The sequence below is a fragment of the Vigna angularis genome, chromosome 2, assembly GCF_016808095.1.
Source record: "Vigna angularis cultivar LongXiaoDou No.4 chromosome 2, ASM1680809v1, whole genome shotgun sequence".
NCBI lineage: Eukaryota > Viridiplantae > Streptophyta > Magnoliopsida > Fabales > Fabaceae > Vigna > Vigna angularis.
The window spans coordinates 7,227,482-7,246,764 of record NC_068971.1 but is presented as its reverse complement, the minus strand read 5'-3'; the positions used below and the strand labels follow the sequence as shown (position 1 = coordinate 7,246,764).

General features: G+C 33.6%; 2 protein-coding genes and 1 long non-coding RNA gene across 7 annotated transcripts; 1 reads left to right on the top strand and 2 right to left on the bottom strand.

The window, feature by feature from the left end:
- Window positions 1–954: 954 nt before the first annotated feature.
- LOC108328932 (uncharacterized) lies at window positions 955–9,220 on the bottom strand. Of its 3 annotated transcripts, XM_017562843.2 has the most exons (14): window positions 8,729–9,220; window positions 7,841–7,899; window positions 7,107–7,224; window positions 6,300–6,373; window positions 5,915–5,983; window positions 4,779–5,351; window positions 3,617–4,149; window positions 3,332–3,396; window positions 3,170–3,249; window positions 2,933–3,037; window positions 2,649–2,788; window positions 2,425–2,553; window positions 1,712–1,864; window positions 955–1,621 (listed from the first exon to the last, which is right to left on the bottom strand). In XM_017562843.2, exons 1-14 carry the CDS (start codon window positions 8,916–8,918, stop codon window positions 1,483–1,485), a joined length of 2,427 nt encoding a protein of 808 aa, XP_017418332.1. In that variant the 5' UTR covers window positions 8,919–9,220; the 3' UTR covers window positions 955–1,482. The 3 variants fall into 3 exon arrangements, with proteins under 3 accessions (XP_017418332.1, XP_052728378.1, XP_052728377.1); XM_052872418.1 differs by lacking the exon at window positions 4,779–5,351; XM_052872417.1 differs by lacking the exons at window positions 7,841–7,899; window positions 8,729–9,220 and having other exon boundaries at window positions 5,915–5,973.
- A 1,567-nt stretch (window positions 9,221–10,787) lies between these two features.
- On the bottom strand, window positions 10,788–12,499 carry LOC108328934 (uncharacterized). The gene is made up of 4 exons (XM_017562845.2): window positions 12,279–12,499; window positions 11,536–11,813; window positions 11,230–11,291; window positions 10,788–11,124 (listed from the first exon to the last, which is right to left on the bottom strand). Exons 1-4 carry the CDS (start codon window positions 12,470–12,472, stop codon window positions 10,894–10,896), a joined length of 765 nt encoding a protein of 254 aa, XP_017418334.2. The 5' UTR covers window positions 12,473–12,499; the 3' UTR covers window positions 10,788–10,893.
- Window positions 12,500–13,291: 792 nt separating this feature from the next.
- On the top strand, window positions 13,292–19,283 carry LOC108328936 (uncharacterized). 3 transcript variants are annotated; one of them, XR_001832172.2, is made up of 5 exons: window positions 13,292–13,543; window positions 14,203–14,269; window positions 14,742–14,860; window positions 15,719–15,797; window positions 18,828–19,283. It is a non-coding gene; the product is annotated as an uncharacterized LOC108328936 (long non-coding RNA). The 3 variants fall into 3 exon arrangements; XR_001832171.2 differs by lacking the exon at window positions 18,828–19,283 and having other exon boundaries at window positions 13,293–13,543; window positions 15,719–17,286; XR_008246798.1 differs by lacking the exons at window positions 14,203–14,269; window positions 18,828–19,283 and having other exon boundaries at window positions 13,294–13,543; window positions 15,719–17,284.

Below are 19,283 nucleotides of genomic sequence, written 5' to 3'. Positions count from 1 at the left end.
TCTTCGCGAGATCACCCCCTAAGCACGAGCCAAGGATGGTTTTTCCCAAGGTTGGGTGGTCCGCGAGATTAGAGAGAAGAAGAAGCTTGAAGCTTCTAGTGGCTCACATAAAAGAAAAAGAGGACAAACTCGAAAAAAAAAAACAGGTTTCTAAAGCTAGCCAAGGCTGGGTTTTCCAGATTCTAAAAATACAAAATCTGAACCCTTATTTAAGTTCTCTGTGGAAAATTAGAATCAGAAATCCAATTTTAATCTGATGAAGAAATTAATTAGGAATAAAAATTAATTTGGTTTTTGCTGCCATCCAGAACATGGCATTTATTATGCAGCATTTTTAGTTATAGGATTCCAGATGAGTGATATAGGAAGAGGATAGTTTTTTAAAATTTAAAATAATTAAATTTCACGTGACTCTGTCACCTGTCTCACACATGCAAAGTCAGCATCCTATTTCACTACAATTTTAACGCAATTCATTAAAATAACGGCAAGATTCCAATTGATTCAATTTTACATAAATAAGGACCTAAGTGAGATAAAAAAAGAATACGAGGACCTAATTGAGACGATTCTGCACAAATAGGGACATTCGAAATGATTAAACCTAAAAATAATTTAATTTTAACTTTGGTTGTTGAAGTCTTTGCCATTGCAACAACAATTATAAATATTGCTCTTTTCATATGTTTTCTTTATTTGATAAAATCCTTAATTTTAATAATTGGTTTTTCTAAAAAGTTATATTCATCTCATTTTACACTAAAGATTAAACTAAATGATGGTCCGAAAAGTGTTAAACAAGAATAAAATTTGTACAAGATCATGAATTAAAATATTAACAACTAAGACTTGAAATGTTAAGGACCAGAATACATGTTTACTAGTTATTATTAGCTTTAACATTTAATCAATATATTAATATCTTAATTTCAAAAACAAGATACAAATGCGTAACACATATATTGATATCTTAGATTCATCATGTTGACATGTTTTTTTTAAGGAGAAAGATCTCCAAATATGATACAGTTCAAAGGCAAGTTATCTTCTAAATCATAACTAGTAACATAAACAGAGCTCCTTTATCCTATGACAAAAATGTAGGCATAGTTTGATTCTTTATCCTAGACACAATCATGCCAAAATTGATAAAGAATTGCAGAAACAAACCTTAAGAATTTACAAGACACTGCTTTGCTTGATCATTGTTTGTTGCATCAAAATCTACTATTGGCAGCCTCACATTCTTGTGCCACCTTCACATGAACTCACCACAAACACTAAACATGTTAACAAAAATGATTTATGGACACTTAAGCTCAATATACACCCAAAGAAAGATATAAGAAGCAAGAGAGAGATACATGAAAGGTATCAACTGGGTGTATACAGTATGCAAGTGTCCATATACCATTGCTAAAATATTAAAATCTGATCAAACTCTCTCCCCTTTCTACACTAACCTATTCCTCTGACATTATTTTAACCACTCCTTGGAAGTGAATCCTGATGAGTCAGTTCATAGTTTCCATCTGTAGGATGCGTTGTCTCACTGTCCTCAATGTTTGCTTTTGAACAAAGGAAGAAGAAAGAAGATGTGTATATTGTAATATGCCAAATGCTGTAAACATTTCAAAAGAGAGTAACATGAGGAAGGGAAGAATGAGGGAAAGAGAGAGGATAGATGTAATGTGATTTGACTATGTAATACCTGTGCCAAAACCAGTAGGATTCACTGGTTTCAAGTGTCCAGCTTATTGCTGCCATGGCCAATGCAGTAAAACCAGCCAAGGCAAATGCCAAGTGGTACCGTCTCAAAAGGGTCTTGACAAGATTATAGAGCCATCGCTTTATAGTTTGCAAACTGCAGTGGAAGTTCATTACTATCACTTGTTCAGTTATAAATGTAATATTTGAGAGAATGGATAATTGTGTTATATTTACATTGCTATCAAATACTGTAGAATGTTTATATACGTGAATTACATAATCAACCTTTAGTGACTACAATGGGCTCTCTAAGGAAACTAGCAAAGCACCAAGGAAAACAATGAAATCTGATTATTATCTGCTAACACATATCAATGTCTCAACACTAGTTTTCTCCGTGAATTACCTTGTTTGGCATCATTTCCACAAATGAATCACCCTAGATTCATAGAACTTGACACTCTTAGACTTTACTAAATCACACAGTCTTTTTATAGATTTTCTGGATACTTACTAGTGTGATTTATGGAACACACTCTAAACAGTAGCATATAGCCAGATTATGCTACAATTAGCACAACAATGAGGCTGAGGGTTCACAACAACAGGCACTAGATGCATGAAAAATGAAAAAATGAAAATTGTTGCTAAAATATCAATATAATATTGTATATCTTATTGAAACAAATTTATATCTTGGTACAGAGAACATACCAGTGAGAGAAGTTAAATGAGATTCCAATTGGAAAGGAAAGGGACCGATACTTTGTTGAGATTTCTATCAACCATCCAACAAACAAACCAAGAGCACCAATCACAATCACAAGAATAACATTGGAAGACCTGCACAATTCAGCATAGAAGAATATAAAAAGGGCCTTGACACCTTTAATGATTGAGAGGCTGGATCTAAATCGTCCGTCTACTAGTTCATGTACCTGGTTGCTTTTGTTGCAGCCATTAGAGCAGTAAGGATAGCAACAGCTGTGTGGATTGCCCTCTTAAATACTTCATCAATGGTAGTTAGATAAAGAAAAGTGCTAATCACAGCCATGAATGAGAGCCAAAAGTCCATGAACTGAAACATTGATATGTAAAGCCTTTGTAAATATAGCCATTTTTGCGTGACATTGTATTTAAGGTCATCTGTCATAATACAAAGTCTAATTTTCTTCTTGTTTTTGCTTTATATATTTTCAGAAAGAGTGGATGAAGCTCTAACCTGTAAGACATTATAGCTCAACGCACACCAAGTGCCCACATCACACGCATGATATAGTCCACTTGAAATCCCACTGGATGTGTATAAAACCCATTCTGCTAATGCCTGCATTAAAGAAATTATTTACAGGTTTCATAAAATAAAAAGGGAAGCTGTGGACTCTATGTAAAAGCAAAAAATATTATATAGTGAAATAAAGAGTTATCAGTAGTAGCAATAGTAAAGTGAAAGAATCACCTTCTTCCGAAGGGCCCAATAGGCAGGAAGTATGGCTGCAGCATTTGATACAATGAGAAAAACTGATTGTCGTACATGCCCTACAAATTTTTTTAATGGAATAAGGAATCTGTTCATCATATTAATGAGCCAATTTTATGAATATAAACAATGAGTAATCACCTTGATGTGTTACAATCTCAATGCTGCAGTCAAAGCCTCCATGGTTTCGATCACAGGAGCAGAAGCTGATGCAAACAAGTAAATGTTCAAACTGGTAAATTCCTTAATGGTTTGGGGATCAGATGCAAACATGAAATATGGAAACTCCACCATATGGCATTGAATTTTTTTCCATGTGTCTCAATCACTACCATGGACTTTCAAGGTCCTTGTTTAGCAACTTAGGAAAACAAATGGAATGTAAACACAACTGATAAATTAACAAGCTAAGGGCTTATGATAAACCTGTAAGACGTTAGTCCACTAGCGTCAAACGAAAATTTACAGTCTCCATGAGAGGAACATCGTTTTGGGCATCGCTCAAGTGAAATGGACATGATATTTAGTCCTTTCATATAATCACTATTGCTATTAAGATGTCTTAGACCAAAGCCCCAAGTTCCTTCTCTAGCATACATAATATAAAAGTTAACTTTGGTATCACTTGAGTCATACAGCGTGAAAAACATAGATGGGTCACTTCTCCTGGTCTTGTTAGCATAATAATAGTCCCAGATATCTAGAGATGGTAAACCACCAAATCTAGCATACACTTCATAACCAATCTTTGTATCTGAGGATAGCTGTATGTGAATATTTCCTCCAGCAGCACCACGAGGAATGTCCAAAAGAAAGTAAGTCCAAATGCTATCAGATTCTCCAATGTATGATGAGTTCTTTAAAAGTGGCTCAAGAGGGAAATTGGCAGAATCATAAGATGCTCCACCAACTGGTAAATAATACGATTCAAAAGGGGTTGAACCTCTCCTTACAAATGTCTGCAGACAACCATTCTCTTGTCAATATTTATTCCGGTGCATAACAATATTTTCAAACATCACAACATAGAACACATCTTTACGTAATAGTAGTAAACCAACCAACAAAAGAAACCATTTCAGTATCCTGTTGGGTGGAACTTCCTTAAAGAAAAGGACCAACAAACCAAAATATTTATAGGTTAAAAACCCCTTTCTTAGGCACAGGCATAGAATAGTTTAATTGTTGAAAGTCTAAAGCAGAAGTTTATCCAAGTAAAGAAGCCAATAAGTGAACTCCAAATTGACAAGCACAACATGCATACTGATATTTTCAATGTGATAGTGAGAAGACATTCCAATTTCTGCTTGATACATTCCTCTCTATTAGTGTACACATCAGATGTTACCAGAGTGCGTGATTTGCTAACAGAAAGTTAACATATATACTTTAATGTTCTTTGAAATTTCTGGATTACAAGATATGGCTATATTTGATCATATCCTGATTCTACCTATTAAATTTCTAGGCCTAAAATGCAGTTTGCAGTCCCAAGGAATATCCCACGAACACAATTTAGAGCCCATGTGATCTTGTTATAAAGGAAGAACTAAAGGTGACAGCATCACGCAAGGAATTCGATTACTACCTGAAGCAAGTAGCTATCCATTATACAATTTGGTCCAGCTTTTCCAAGTGGACATTGAAGCACTTGTGATTCCACCGAATAGCAAACTCTTACATTGCTAACCTGAGTTTTTGTAAGATTGACTGGCACTATACTAATATACCAACGGCCAATCAACGGTGAATGAATAACCAGGGGACTTTTAGCTACATCAATGGAATAATCATTTGAAGTCACCGAAGGCATAGCACCATGGCGGACAAAACACATTAAACTAACATCATTTGATGAAGTAACATTGAATCTGATATTTGTTGCCGTAATGATAATTTCTTCTGCCACATTCATTATGTCCAGGGAGAAGAAGTTTGGCACACCTTCATGAACACAAAATGCTTCAGAATTACTTTTGCAGGTCACCAAATTTTCCAACATTGACTTGTTCACTTTAGTTTCCAAAGCATTAGAGACATCAGATGCTTCACACGAAAGTGGATAAACTGTACTGTTACAGAAATCCCCCCTCATCATTGAATTTGTGCATGCTTCCACACTTATATTGGCAATAAAGGAATATGATGGACCCCGGATAATCTGCAGACAGAGGAGTAATTGTTTATCCATCCACATTGGTTAATGCATCAAGACCTTTGCTTAGGGATATAGTAGCGGCATCTAGAAATAAACTAAGGAATTCGTACTTAAGTGTGGAACAAATACAGAAATCGGTATAATCAACATTAGAGCAAGTATCCAATCTAACATTGAACACCCAATGTGTAATACACCATTTCTGGACAAAGCAATATATTCTCTAGGCCTTAAAACCCAATTTTTAAGTTTTTGAAATTAGAATCTTTCCACTTGCTTTGGAAAAAAGTGGGTTCGTTTATAGGAAGTATATGTTACACTTGACAGACTGAACGTTCTTTAAAGTGGAAGACAAATAGATTTTATTCAAATGACCATTGGCTGAAATTTTTATCACGATACAAGTACTGTGATAAGGTAGTAAATTTGCCAACATTATATCAATCTTTGTAGTCTACAAATGTATTTAACAGACTGCATGCCAAGGATAACAAACTTTTCCAATAGTAATGAAACATAATTTAAAATTTCTTTGGATAGAAGTTACATATCACAATAAACCGTACCATCTTTGATTGTGTCCTTGTAGGTCCAATCCCATTGAAAAGACCAATATACCAAACACCTGGAGATATCTGAACAAGAATTTGTTATGCTTACTCTGTACAATATTATAAAACAACAAAACAAAATTCAATAGTGATATAAAATTAATCATGTGCCATCACCTAATAACCATGGTGCAAGGCAGAGTGGACAAGTACATAGAGGGGATGTGTCCAACATATAAAGCCAATATATGTTAGCAAACAGCTTAAACTTTAAAGACAGATGTTCCTTGACGATAGGAATTTCAATTTTAAGGAAGATATATCTATGTTAGTAAAGCAAAGGGAGAAATTGAGCAATCCAAAAGCTTACATCAAGTTAAAAGGACCTATACAACAATACCTGATTGTTTGTCAGTTTCATAGTGATATTTTTTTGCATGGGAAAGCATTGCTCCACATCCAGACCATTTATTCCTAAAGAAAATGGGGAACAAAAAGTAATTATATTAGGCCAATGGCACTAGAAAGTTCTAAAATGATATTGTCTCTTTTTTGTTGTTAAGATAGGAGATTGACAATGAGAGAGAAACAGCAAGTGAAAGGGGAGAACTGAAATCTGTTGTCTCCCTTTTTCTGTTCCTCCAAATGAATAATGACAATTCAGAAAGAACAATCCTCTTTTAAATCGAAAAACATTCTCTCCTGGTTGTTGGTTTTTTAATGAGTCATCAACATTCAAATGGAAGTAAGGGGCAGAAAAGGAAAGGGAACAAAAGACTTGAATCTCTAATTAGTAATGTCAATGTGATTTTAAAAAAAAAAAGCACATGTGGTAACAAAGAAACATTACTCATTCATGAGTTCAGCACCATCCATTACCAAGGAAATTATCATAGTAGATAATGTAAATTAATGGAAGAGGTTAAAAAAGTAAACATGCACTGTTGAGTCAAGGCATGTGCCTGCTTCTTTAGAAATTATGGCACTAGTTTAATGAATGGTGGGAACTTGGTAAAGCTCCAATATTTTAATCATTTAAATGTATGTATAAGGTATACTAAATTCAATTGCTAAGCCCTTCACAAACCGAGCTCATAAATATTTCTTGAAAAGAAATTTAAGACAATTTATGTTCTTGAACTTCAATTAGGAAAAAAAAATAAAATATAATTAACTTTAGTCGAAAGTAGTAAGGTGGATTCCGTACCAGAAGTGGCTGAATCTTTCAGAGATGTGTTTAAGGCATCTGGTAGTGGAGGACTTCCATCTCTAAAGCATATTATTGGCAATGTGCGTGTTGGAACCCTTTCAATTCTTGAGATATCCTGAAAACAATGCGCATATGAAGTATAAACAAAAGAGGGAAGGCAATAAACCAAAGACAACTAAAAGGAAAGACAAATGTAATACTCAAGTTCCTATCATAGCACCACCCTTGAGAGTTGATGTCCTAGACTACATTCTACGACATTTCACCTAGCCCTTTTGGTCAACTTCTTCATAAGTAGCCCTATTAGTTAGAGATATTGAGAACTAGCTTTAGCACCAAATGTACTCACTCAGCAGTTGGGGAACCTTCCCTTAAAGGTTAGACATTGTGGTTGTGGCATCCAAGGTCTCATTAAACTCGGTAGAATCCCAAACTTACAACATGGGACTTGAGTCTTATGGCTTGGAATTGAATCTAACATCCGACCACAATCTGTAGCCCCCAATGCTTATGCCTCACATGTATTGGATGTGCACTAGCCCTTTGAGTAGTCCTAGATAAACACTGCAATGTTGGCGTCACCACTCTTAAGCAGCTGAAAATGGTGGAAGACTCTGATACTCAATGATAAGAGGCTTAGGTGATCCACATCACAAAAGCTAGCTATCCAAAGCCTCTGTCACTATTATTCTAAAATGATCCTATGTACAAAGAGGGATGAATATACTTACAATGTCTACATCTGACTTCAATGCTATAGACAGTGCAGAAAACCATGGCGGCAAGTCAACTGCAGCAATGGGAAACATTAAGAGACAAGTAAGATCATCCACAAGTCATCGATTCCTTAAATATCAAAAAATGAGTTGTTTATAATATTTAATAGTTTTGTAAAAAATAACGAACTCACAAACCGTATAACTAATTGAATTACCAAAACGTAAGTAAAGGAAAAATTAGCTTCATCAGTAATCCTATCTCACCTCTGTTTTCATACGAAGCATAATGAAAGTGAATGACACGAGGCTGATTTTTATCTATTTCTTGCTCATATAAGTATTCTAATGGTATTAGTTAAATGTCACAAATTCAATGAATCACAAATTAGAGAACAAATACAAACAGCCCAATAAACAAGATTGTGTAATATGTTTCAAGTTAATTTATGGTTCTTACAGTGATCAAATATTGCCATATACAAATACATTTTCTGATAGAAAAGCAGAATATTGCCACAGTCTGAAATTTCTATCAGAATGACAAATACAAAGGCATAAGACTCGTAATTGAATAAAATAAAGTCCTTTATAACATATTCATCATTTACATTATTGCCAGGCCCCTAAAATTTCTTAGGCTTAATTCTTAATTCACACCTTAGCCCTCTTCTATACAAAATCATGCCAACAGTATAATTCTTAGAAATTAAGCAGCCGAAGTAAGATCAAAGGAAAGCACGGAGAGAGAGATTGTTCTCCAATAAATTCACCTTTACATTGAAATCCAATTGCAACCCATTCAAATTTACACAAGATAGTGCTTCATGAACAACCAGACACAATAACAAAGCAAATAATTATCACTGTGAAGAAAGGGCCACTGCCAATGGGCTAACACACCTCTGATGTAGCGCAAATCAAAGGGTCTGAGCCTAGTCTCAGGGTAACTGAAGCTTGAAACAGTAAAGGTTTCACCTTGACCCGTGCCCACTTCATCATTTGCAGAGAAAAGACCAAAGGAACAGGAAAAGAGCAGCAGAACAGCGAGAACCAGATTGGGATGATAGCATAGAATCAAATTGAAACCCATCTCTCTATCACTGTTGGTGTGATTTTGAGGCTATTCTGAGATCATGGAGACGCCAGAAAGTGAGTGACGCAAAAGGGTGTTAGTTGATTAATTAAATAATAATGAGAAATCTTTGTCAGTGGGAATGTGGTAAAGACAACTAAAGGGTGTGAATTATGAGTCAGGGGCTATGTTGTAGTAAAAATAATCACATAATTGACACAAAATCTATGATACGATGATGCTCTTTGCTTAGTTAAGTCTTGTTGGGTTGACTTGAGGTGAAGATGTTAGACCTCGATTACTCTACCACCTGCGATGTTTCGAATGTTCAGAACAGATAAAAAATAACAGAAAAAGAAGACAGGGGGAATATAATTAAGAATATAATCAGCAAAAACTTTTTATTTTTGTTCTTCAAAAACAATTGATTAATATATACTTAATATTTTACTATGCTTGTAATGTATAGTTGTTTACATCATTGTTATTTTAAATATACTTCTGAATTATTTTTAATGTAAAAGGTATAGAAATATTTAAAATAATAGATATAATTGTGAATCTATGAAAATATATAAATATTTGAAATATGGTAATGACAAAATATATTATTATATATAGCAATGATTATATATTATATAAGTATCTTAATTCTTATTTCAGCGAAAGTAACCAAAATTAGCAACCAAGACGCGTTATTTTTTAAATGATCGCGTAGAGAACGCTGCTTTACTATGTAGTTTCAATGTTCATTTCAGTTACTTCTACTTAACGTGTTGTGAACAGATTGAATCAACAAAAATTGAAAACAAAATCACTTAAAAAATTTAAGATGGAATAAATAAAAAATCAAGTAAACTGAAATTAAGAAAACTATTTTTTTATTAGATTGAATCAAACTTTTTATTTGAATTTAGAATTTAATATAAACTAATTAACATTGACAAAAATAATGACAACTTATATTTCTTAATTAAATAATTAAGATGTATTTTTAATTATGTTAGTTTGAACATTGAATAAACAGTATTTGAAATTATTGCTTTAACACTACTACAATACATCATTTATAACATCATATGTTTTTTTTTTTCATACTTATACAAATGTTTATTATGATGTCCTGTGTGAAACCTATAGAAAATTTACTGGATGATTTTAAGAACATTTGATTTGAATCCTTTTTATTTTATCATGGTCAGAAATTTAATATGACTCGAAAGTTTTATATTAGATAAAGATTAATAAGTTAAGTGAAATATAAAAAGAAAAAATTATAAACACGGTAGTTGAAAATAGTGTGTAAATTTCTTATAAGATTTGTTTTCAGAATTCTATTACAGTATGTCATATTTTTCTAAGTGTTCATTTTCTAAATTTATATATTGATCTCAATATACCTATTACTATAGGAATGTGTACAATCATATATATTATTGCGCAATAATAATATCTATTATGTATTCTTTTAATTCTTTGAGTCTTCTAACTAAAAATAATTCAAATGATACAAGAGCACCTATTGGGCCTCTTCTTCTAGAGTGATGTTTCTAGCAGATTAATTGTCAATTTTTAACTTTTTTTTCTATTGTTATTTTAGTGAAGAATTGAAATTGAGAAACATTAGCTTGAGATCAGTGAGATAAAAAGACAGATTCATAAAATTGTGTTGGAGATAACTTCTAATATCATACATAATTAACTAATTGATTTGTGTACTTTAAAAAAAAACATGTATCTAATCTTTTAGTTAATTAATTGGTTTTGTCTTAAACAATACGTATAAAAAAATATTTAAACTATCTATTCTTAAACTATACGAGACTATTAGACCGAATAATAATACTAATTTTATTAATTACAATCATATAAATATCAGTCCTCAAGATTACAAAATAAACGCTACACTGCAAATTATGAGAACTAAAAGATATAAACACTACTAGCTAAGAGTCCGAAATGTTCTTATATATGCTGGGAAAAGAAGTGCCCACTAAATGTGTGAGATATCACCAGGAATCCTCTGGGGTACCCTACAGTGATCTTCATCTTCGTCTTCATCATCATCATCATCATCATCATCCAATATCCCACTTGCCTGCATTTCAGATAATTGTTGGAACTTAACTGCCTCTCTCTTTTTCTTGCTGAATACTTTCTTTCCATAAATGGCACCAGCAACAGCTGCTCCCAGTGAAGATAAAGCTAAGACACCTAGTGTCTTCTGCACTTGGACATTAACACATGGTTATCAAATTGTAAAATCAGATAATAATAATAATGATGATGATGATTAGTTATTGATCTAAGACGATTTTGTCACCCTCACATTGGAGTCACTGCTGCTGCTGACCTTAGACAATTTTGTCTCAGTTGAATTTGAGGTAAAATCTGTGGTAGAAAATTCATCAGGTAAGCCTATATATCAAGCATTCTAACCTCAGTAACTAATGACTACAGAATGCATTTGAATGTGCCATGTTGAGATTGATCAAAACCAAGGGTATTTTTATTCAATGGCATAAGCAGAAGTGAACAATCAAGTTATTCCAAATGGTTAAACATATAGTACAAGTCTTCATTTCAGCAGCATCAAAATAGGGTTTTGATTTGTGAAAGGGAGAAGGCAGAGAACCTGTTGGTTTGGTTAGAAGAGAGCAATCAGCACTGCCTCTCCATTCAGATGGGCACTGGCAAACATCACCTGCTTCAGCCAAGCATTCTGCATTATGGAAACAAAAACTCTGACCACAGGATGCTCCAGAATGCTCACAATGTTCCCCACCAAATCCAGGGGGACATTTGCATGAGTACTTCTCTCCTTGAACAATTTCCTCACAAGCTCCCCCATGCTCACACCAGAAGGAGTTTGTTCCATCACACATTGTCATTTCTTCATCACAAAACTTACCCCTGCAGTCTCATTCTCAGAAATTTCAAAAAGCCATATTGAATCAGAAGGCCTAATACTATTACCATTCATGGTATGATATCAAACAAGGTTCTGTAAAATAGAATGTGAAGGCCATTTTGGCCACAACCTTGAGATTTTTAGAATCACTTTGGCAGCACTGTGGCCACATTAGCCATATTTCTTCACAGGTTTCTATAATAACAAAGATCATAATTTAACAAGAGTTTGATTTCAAATATGATCATGGAAACAAAACATAGGAACTCTTTTCTTTCAAAAAGCAAGACCCTTTTACTTCTGACAGGCCTAATTAATTAAAGACACAGTTTTTATCCCCACCCCTTAATGCTGATAACGATGAGAAATAGCAGTTCTGCTTCAAGAAACTGATAAAACCTAGTATGAATGCTTTGAAGAAAGAGTAGTTGAAATCAAGTTTTTTTAGATTTGAAGTGTTTTTTTACCCGAGGAAAGTTCTATTTCCGTTTAATATGGTGGAAGGATCTGGGAGGTTGCAAATGCAGGCACCAGAGCTGTTGCACAACCCAGTTTTGCAGCTATCATCTCCACATTCAAAGGAATACACATTCAGTGACCCCAACAGCAATGAAACAGCAACTGCTTGATATGTTCTTGTTGTGATTGACATTTTGAACATTCATTTGTTTTGTGTGTGAAGCTTTTCCTTCACTTTATATTGATACAGTGTTTTAGATCAGTAAGGTAGTTTACTTAAGATCCAAGCAAAGGTTAGAAAGTTTTTTATGAGTTGGTACTGGTGCATAGTGAGCTCAAACTTCGAATTGAAGTTAAAACTGTGAAAGAGAGGATATTTTAATTTTAGTTACCAAAATTTCATAACATAATCCTTAATTCTTGAAGATTATTTGTTAGAACATGGAATTTTTAAGGTAAAAACTTGAATTTATGACATAGGAAACTGTGAGTTTAAAAAGGTACAGATGAAGCAATTGTACAGTTTTAGTCAACTTTATCATGTGATATAGTAGAAAAAAAATTATGCTCACTACTGAAAAAATTACTTAAGAATGGCATGTAGTGATTAAAGTGATTAAAATATAGTGATTGAATTTTTAAAATTGTTTATAAAATATTATTCAGTCATCAAATCTGTCATGAGACTGAGATAAAAGTTCTTTTTCTTTTGTTAAATTTTAATTTTGACTTTGCTATAATTTATAGTTACTGACTGAAAAAAGGACACTGCTGTAATTAATTTTTTTAGTATTTTTGAAAAAATATCACTCCACAAATTTTAACTTTAATTTGTTTATTGTATAAGCAGCCATTTTATCTAAAAAAAGGTTTTTATTAAATAATGGAAAATACAATTATAGAGGCCAATTTTATAATTACTTATAATATTATTGTTTTGTTCAATTAAAACTATAGAGAAAAAAAAATTATTGCTAATATTTAACTATTTCTTAAATTATGTTGTAATTATATTTTGGTTTCTTCCTCTTTAACAAAGATACGCCCTAATCTGTCACATTCATGTTTGTAAGAAGATTGAACTTTCTCCATGCTTGCAAGCCACAAGGTTCTGGGACGCAAGCCACCGTGTGCTTGCTCACAGGCCACCGCGGGCCATCGTGTCGCCGTCAAAGGACTTTATGTCACCATTTGCAAGCCTCCGGATCACCGTTCGCCGGTCACGGCTTCCCCGCTTCTAGGCCTTTGTTTTAAGTAAGGTGCACCCATAAAGGTAAGACTTTCGCTTTTTCGATTAGGGTTTCCATTTCCACCCTAATTTTTCTCTTCGTTTTCAATATCTCCAAAAGTGCTCAAGAATATTTTTGTTACTGTGGAAGTATCTTTCTTCCACAAGCCTATGTCACTCTTGAACTTTTATTCACTCTCTGTCTGCAATTGACCATGCGCCTTTCTGCCTTTTGAATCCATTCTCATGATAAGTTTGCGTCCTTGCCTGCCTTCTCTCTCGACCGTTGTTTGTAGGTGTCTCTCAGATTTCATCTTTTGTAGTGCAAATTATTGTGACCCTTTTCATGATTTCGGGCATGTTTTCACTGTTTCTCGAACTTTGCCCGAGTGATGAAGAAAGATGCATACATGTCAATTTAAAAGTGACAGAGACCTATCGTGGTCATAAAAGATTGCAATTTATGATAGGTTCTTGAATGCAATCATAATCATTGTAGACATGGAGATCCAGTACATGAGGTCCGTAATAAAATAGGATAAACTCTACTAAAATTGTTGATTTTCAGATCGCAATATATTTCTCAATTCCTGACTGGAAATGCATAATATATTTTGTTTTGGATTGCAGTGTCTAACTTAATTTGAATTATCTTCTCTGTTTCTTCTCCGGACCAACTAATGAATTCGATGATTTTTTGGCAGTCTAGTTACAAATCACTTGCTGAATCTACTATAAACATTGATATTGGTCTCTCGGTCAAACTATAAGGTGAAAATCATGGATGAGAAATTTATATTCTCCACGTGGCCTAAATTGTTAATAGCACAAAAAACATATACCTTTTTAAATATTTATTTTTATGTTATTTGGAATTTATTATGTGAATTGGTTTTGTTGTGCTTCCCAGTGAAATTAGTGTTACAATCAGGTCAGGTGATTATGTTAGGAGTCTTTCTTACCTCAATAATCTATTATTAGGAAACTGTGGTTATTGCTTGAATTCATTATGTGTGGCATATATATCTGTTCAATAATGTCAAATGGAAATTCAATGTTTTCCAAATGTTTCCTTCTGTGTTCATTTTTCACCATCGTATCTTTGATGCTAGTTTGATATATTAACAGCTAAATGCTTTGTTTTTTAACATGCAACCTCTTCTAGAAAGCAACTATTGAATTATTTCTCAACTCCATATCTGCCAAATCCTCCATGACTGTGTCTGAAAGAATATTGTTTCAGGCCCCCATGCTCTTCTAAAAACGGAGTCTGAACCAATTCTGGGAAGGTTTTGAAGATAGTCACTATGTTAACATTAATTGTGTTGTTGATGATACCACCTCAACTCATTAACTATCAAGGTACATTTCTAATTAGAATGTATAAATTAGTGCTTAATGATCTTTTTTTTATTTCTTGGAGTGTATAACTGTGTTCAGTCCATAGCTAACATTCTAGCATTTAAAAAGAAATTTGTTTGTTAAGGACATAAAGCACCGGCTATCATGTATAACTGTAAGACGAAATAATAGCGTTTTATGAAAGTATATATATAAAATGTAGTTGCTCTTTCAGTGGCAGCTGGATCAAAAGGTTGGCAATTTTCTTTTATTTGACTTGTTTCTACCCTTAAATTAGTTTTAAATTAAGATTTGGAATATATTTTTTTTTCCTAAACAAAGTAAAAGTCTTATGATATTAAAAAATAAAGTAAAAATCTATTTACTAGAATTTAAGTTAAAAATAAACCCAAACATATGATGATTTGATTATGTTCCTGAAATATTAAAATTAGATGAGGTTGTCTCCATGACTTTCTTATAATTTGGTATATTTTGGGGGTTGTAGATATATATTAAAATTGGAAAAAAGACCATACTAGCTGAAGGCTCTACCAAGACAATGGCGGAAATCCCTATAGGTAATGAAGGTGTGAATTAGGGAAATATAAGAAAAGGAAAAGGTTCAGTAGTAAATATCATAAAGAGAGGTACATAGAATTAATGCAACAATGGTCGGAGATTGACTCTCAAAAGAATAGATACGACAAATACAATTGAAAGTTATGAAATCATGACAATAGGGAGCTGTAGTTATTCGGTGACCTAACTTTTATTGAGCAACTTATGAGCTAATAACGGTCGGTGATTCAAGATGATGATGCATGTCTTCATAGTCAACAAACTTTGACAAAAGGTATTGATCTTTTGTTTTTTTAGGCATATGGTGGAGAAGGAAATTAAGTAGGGTGGTTGGTTTGTTGGCGAATTGCTCTCAGTTCTACTACTTATTATAATGGTGCCTCTCTTTCATATTTTTCAAATTTCTTTGCAATGTTAGTATTGGAGTTTCCATTTTTGTGTGATTTTGATTACTTAACTGAACTTCTCTAGATCTCGTTCACACAGAAAGAAAAATGAAATAGGACATGCTCCTTTCACTAAGTCATAAATTCTATTTCAGATACTTATAATGGAGACATAAATTAGATACTGCAACCTCAATCTCATACATATGGTTCAAATTCTCTGCATATGAACTTATTCTAATAGATTTATAAGATGTTATACGAGTAAAAAATATGATATCGATATGTTAAATTATTAATATACTAATATGTGTAAATAAGTGATGAATGTAGTAAGTTAAGATCTGTTTTCTTTTTTGGGTACGTTAAGGTTTCTTTGTCAAGCATTACACAGATGTTATGCATTTGTTTTTTCATATAATATAGATACTTTTTCAGATAAAGTTAGGTATAAATAGCGATGGGGAAATAGGTGGCTAGTTTGCTTTTTTAGTGCTGTGGCTGAACAACACGAATGAGACTTTCATTATAAATATATTTTTATTAACCTTTGGTCCTAAAATAAATTCGTGTAATGAATTATACCATGTTCTTTTTTATTTCCCAGTATTAAATCAATAGTTTTATTGTTCTTTCTCCTTTTCTCCTAATATATTTTCGTTTTATTGCCCTTGCTTTACAAAGCAGATTAAATCTTGATTAACGAATCATGATCACTACCACGCAAACTTTTTAACAAAATACAATGAAATAAAGAAATTAATGCTTGGACAAAATAAAATAAAAGTTTAATTGAGTCCTATATTCGTGAATTACTGCCCATTATGGCATAATAATTTTGACTCAATTATTTTACAAAAAAAAAATCTTAGATATTGTAACATTCCAAAAATATAGCTGTAAATTATATTTTAGAGTTCTTACATTTACAATAAAATAGAATAGTTACAGGAAAATAAAGCTAACTTACAGTTATTTTAAAATAACCATAAATTAAAAATTTTACAAAAATTTGTACTGAAACAAACCATATGAACAGATCGATTGGTTATACAAGAGGTGTATCAATCGAACGGTCCTCTATTGAATACAAAAACAAGCATAAGATCAAACGGTCTTACTCTAACGGAAATCATCCTCTCTTGCTAGCGTATGTTCTAGAGAACCCTCCTCACGTTCTACTCATACCCACAGGATGATCATTGCAATGACAAAGACGACCGAACGAACAACAAGATAAAACAGGAAAAATAAGGGTAAGCTAGTGTAATTTAATTAACTATGATCATATATAATTCAGACAAACATAAGAGTAAACAAAAACCAACATGTAAATCATGCAACAACCAAACATACATTTCCAGTAATGATCGAACGTATAATTTATACAATGACCGACCACTTTTACTCTGACTTTTTGGACTGTATGAATTGTGTAGCTACGACGTTTTTGCACTCGGATGGTGTAGTAGCTGGGATGCCCTCAACAGCTGTCACCCGAGGTTAGTCCATTATACCTCGCCCAAGTTCATCTTATGGACTAGGACCTCCTGTCATTCTCACACATGAGTTACTCTTCTCTACTTGAGAATTAGTAATCACAAAATATCAAGATAAACGCTAGCTAAGCTATAACCACATTCATACTTTACCATTCAATAACAATCCATGAGATATTCCTCCTTGGAACACTCGTTCATATCCATATAATACAAATCACATCATACTTCTTCATTTATACAAATCAAACTGATTAGTAAACACAAAATCCCACCCCTGAATCAAGACCGGAAGGAAGAGATCACCCTATTCATAAACAATACCGGATGGGAGAACACTCCTTAGAGGTTCACATGACCGAACGCTATTACCAAACTGGACACTTTAGTTGAATCGGACACTTATGGTGAGAGTGACGTTCTCTCGTTACTCGAAGGCTAAGACCGAACACTCTTAGTTTAGGTCGAACCCCATTAGTACCTATTACAAATATATAACTGAGTATTATGACGAGACCGAATGCTTAGTGCAAGACCCAGCACTACGGAGACTGAATGCTTAGTACAAGACTGAGCACTAATGAGACCGAGCACTTAGTACAAGACCGAGCACTACTGAGACCGAGCGCTTAGTACAAGACCGAGCACTACTGAGACCGAGCGCTTAGTATAAGACCGAGCATTACTAAGACCGAGTGCTTAGTACAAGACCGAGCACTTATGAGACCGAGTGCTGGTAACGAACCGAGCACTACCAAGACAGTACATGACCGAGCGGTCAATAACAGTGAAAGCCTATGATAGACCGAACGTTGTTTACAATCAAATGTTATGTCTAGATCGACTGCTATATTCACTTGAATATCAACACAAGATCGATCGGTCATGAACTAAGGATCCACAAAAGTAGAACTCAGTTAAGACCGAGCACCAGAGAGAAACCGAACGGTCAATTAACGACCCTTAGCGAACTACATAATTCTGCAGAATTATGATCAACACCAATCCTTACTAATTCACTACATTCTTCTAACTTCTAATCCTCCAAACATATATCAAATACTTCATTTACACTTGATTAAGATTGTTTAAGTCTTTCTAACATCATTAAGAGAGTTTCATCACAGATTTGAGTTTCAATTCTGCATAATCCTTAACTCAAAGATCGAAAATCAGATTTCCTAACTTTAGTACCGTTTTGAGTGACTCAAGGGTTCTAACAAGTCTTATACCACTTACCCAGATTCTCTACACTGACCACACTCATGCCGGACATAATTCTCCAATTATTATCCCACTTCCTCACAATTCACTCTGTCATGAACCAGAAACTCAGCATAAATACAAAAAACATGAACATAGCCATTTAACAATCCACACCAACTCAACCGAACACAAAATCATTCAATTTAACATACATGCAACATCATCAAACAACATTTTCATACATCAAAACTAAGTAATTAAATTATCTAGCTTCCATTACCTTAAAGCAACTTGACAACTTTAATTTCTCCACAGTTTGCTAAACCGCAAGTGATACCAAGACAGTCTATAGATTTTGAATCGGTGAAAGGAAACCGACCACCGAAACAGAAACAGAATCAGAATGAAAGGCTGATGAACACATGCAAGATTGCACAAGGCTTGCATGTGACAGGAAATGCAGGATTTTTCAGAAAGACAAAGGAATTGAACTTACCAGCTCAAAACAACAACTTGATCGGTGCAAAGGAAAGCTCTTGACACCAAGAAGGTTCAGCCACGGCCTGATTGATGATCAGATGAAGAAGAAGTAAGAATTTCTAGAGAGAAGGGAGAGGAAAGATAGAGGATTCTGTTTTAGAGAGATACAAAGTCTGAAAATAATGAGACTATCTTTGTTTAAATTTTCTATTTATATGCTTATGCAATACTTGATCTCTTTATTTTGAGATATATGTCCCCTTATAACACTAAATTTCTAGACTCTCACAT

Bases quoted from the DNA above. Each gene is read 5' to 3' on its own strand.
- LOC108328932 (XM_017562843.2), bottom strand. From the start codon at position 8,918: ATGGGTTTCAATTTGATTCTATGCTATCATCCCAATCTGGTTCTCGCT. The intron at 3,250-3,331 runs GTGATTACTCAT...AAAAATTTGTAG, and splicing joins TGAGATTGTAACACATCAAG to GGCATGTACGACAATCAGTT. The intron at 2,789-2,932 runs GTTAGAGCTTCA...TCAATGTTTCAG, and splicing joins TGAGCTATAATGTCTTACAG to TTCATGGACTTTTGGCTCTC.
- LOC108328934 (XM_017562845.2), bottom strand. From the start codon at position 12,472: ATGTTCAAAATGTCAATCACAACAAGAACATATCAAGCAGTTGCTGTT. The intron at 11,814-12,278 runs GTAAAAAAACAC...ATGAGACTGCAG, and splicing joins GGAAATAGAACTTTCCTCGG to GGGTAAGTTTTGTGATGAAG. The intron at 11,292-11,535 runs GTTCTCTGCCTT...TTTCTACCACAG, and splicing joins TCTTCTAACCAAACCAACAG to ATTTTACCTCAAATTCAACT.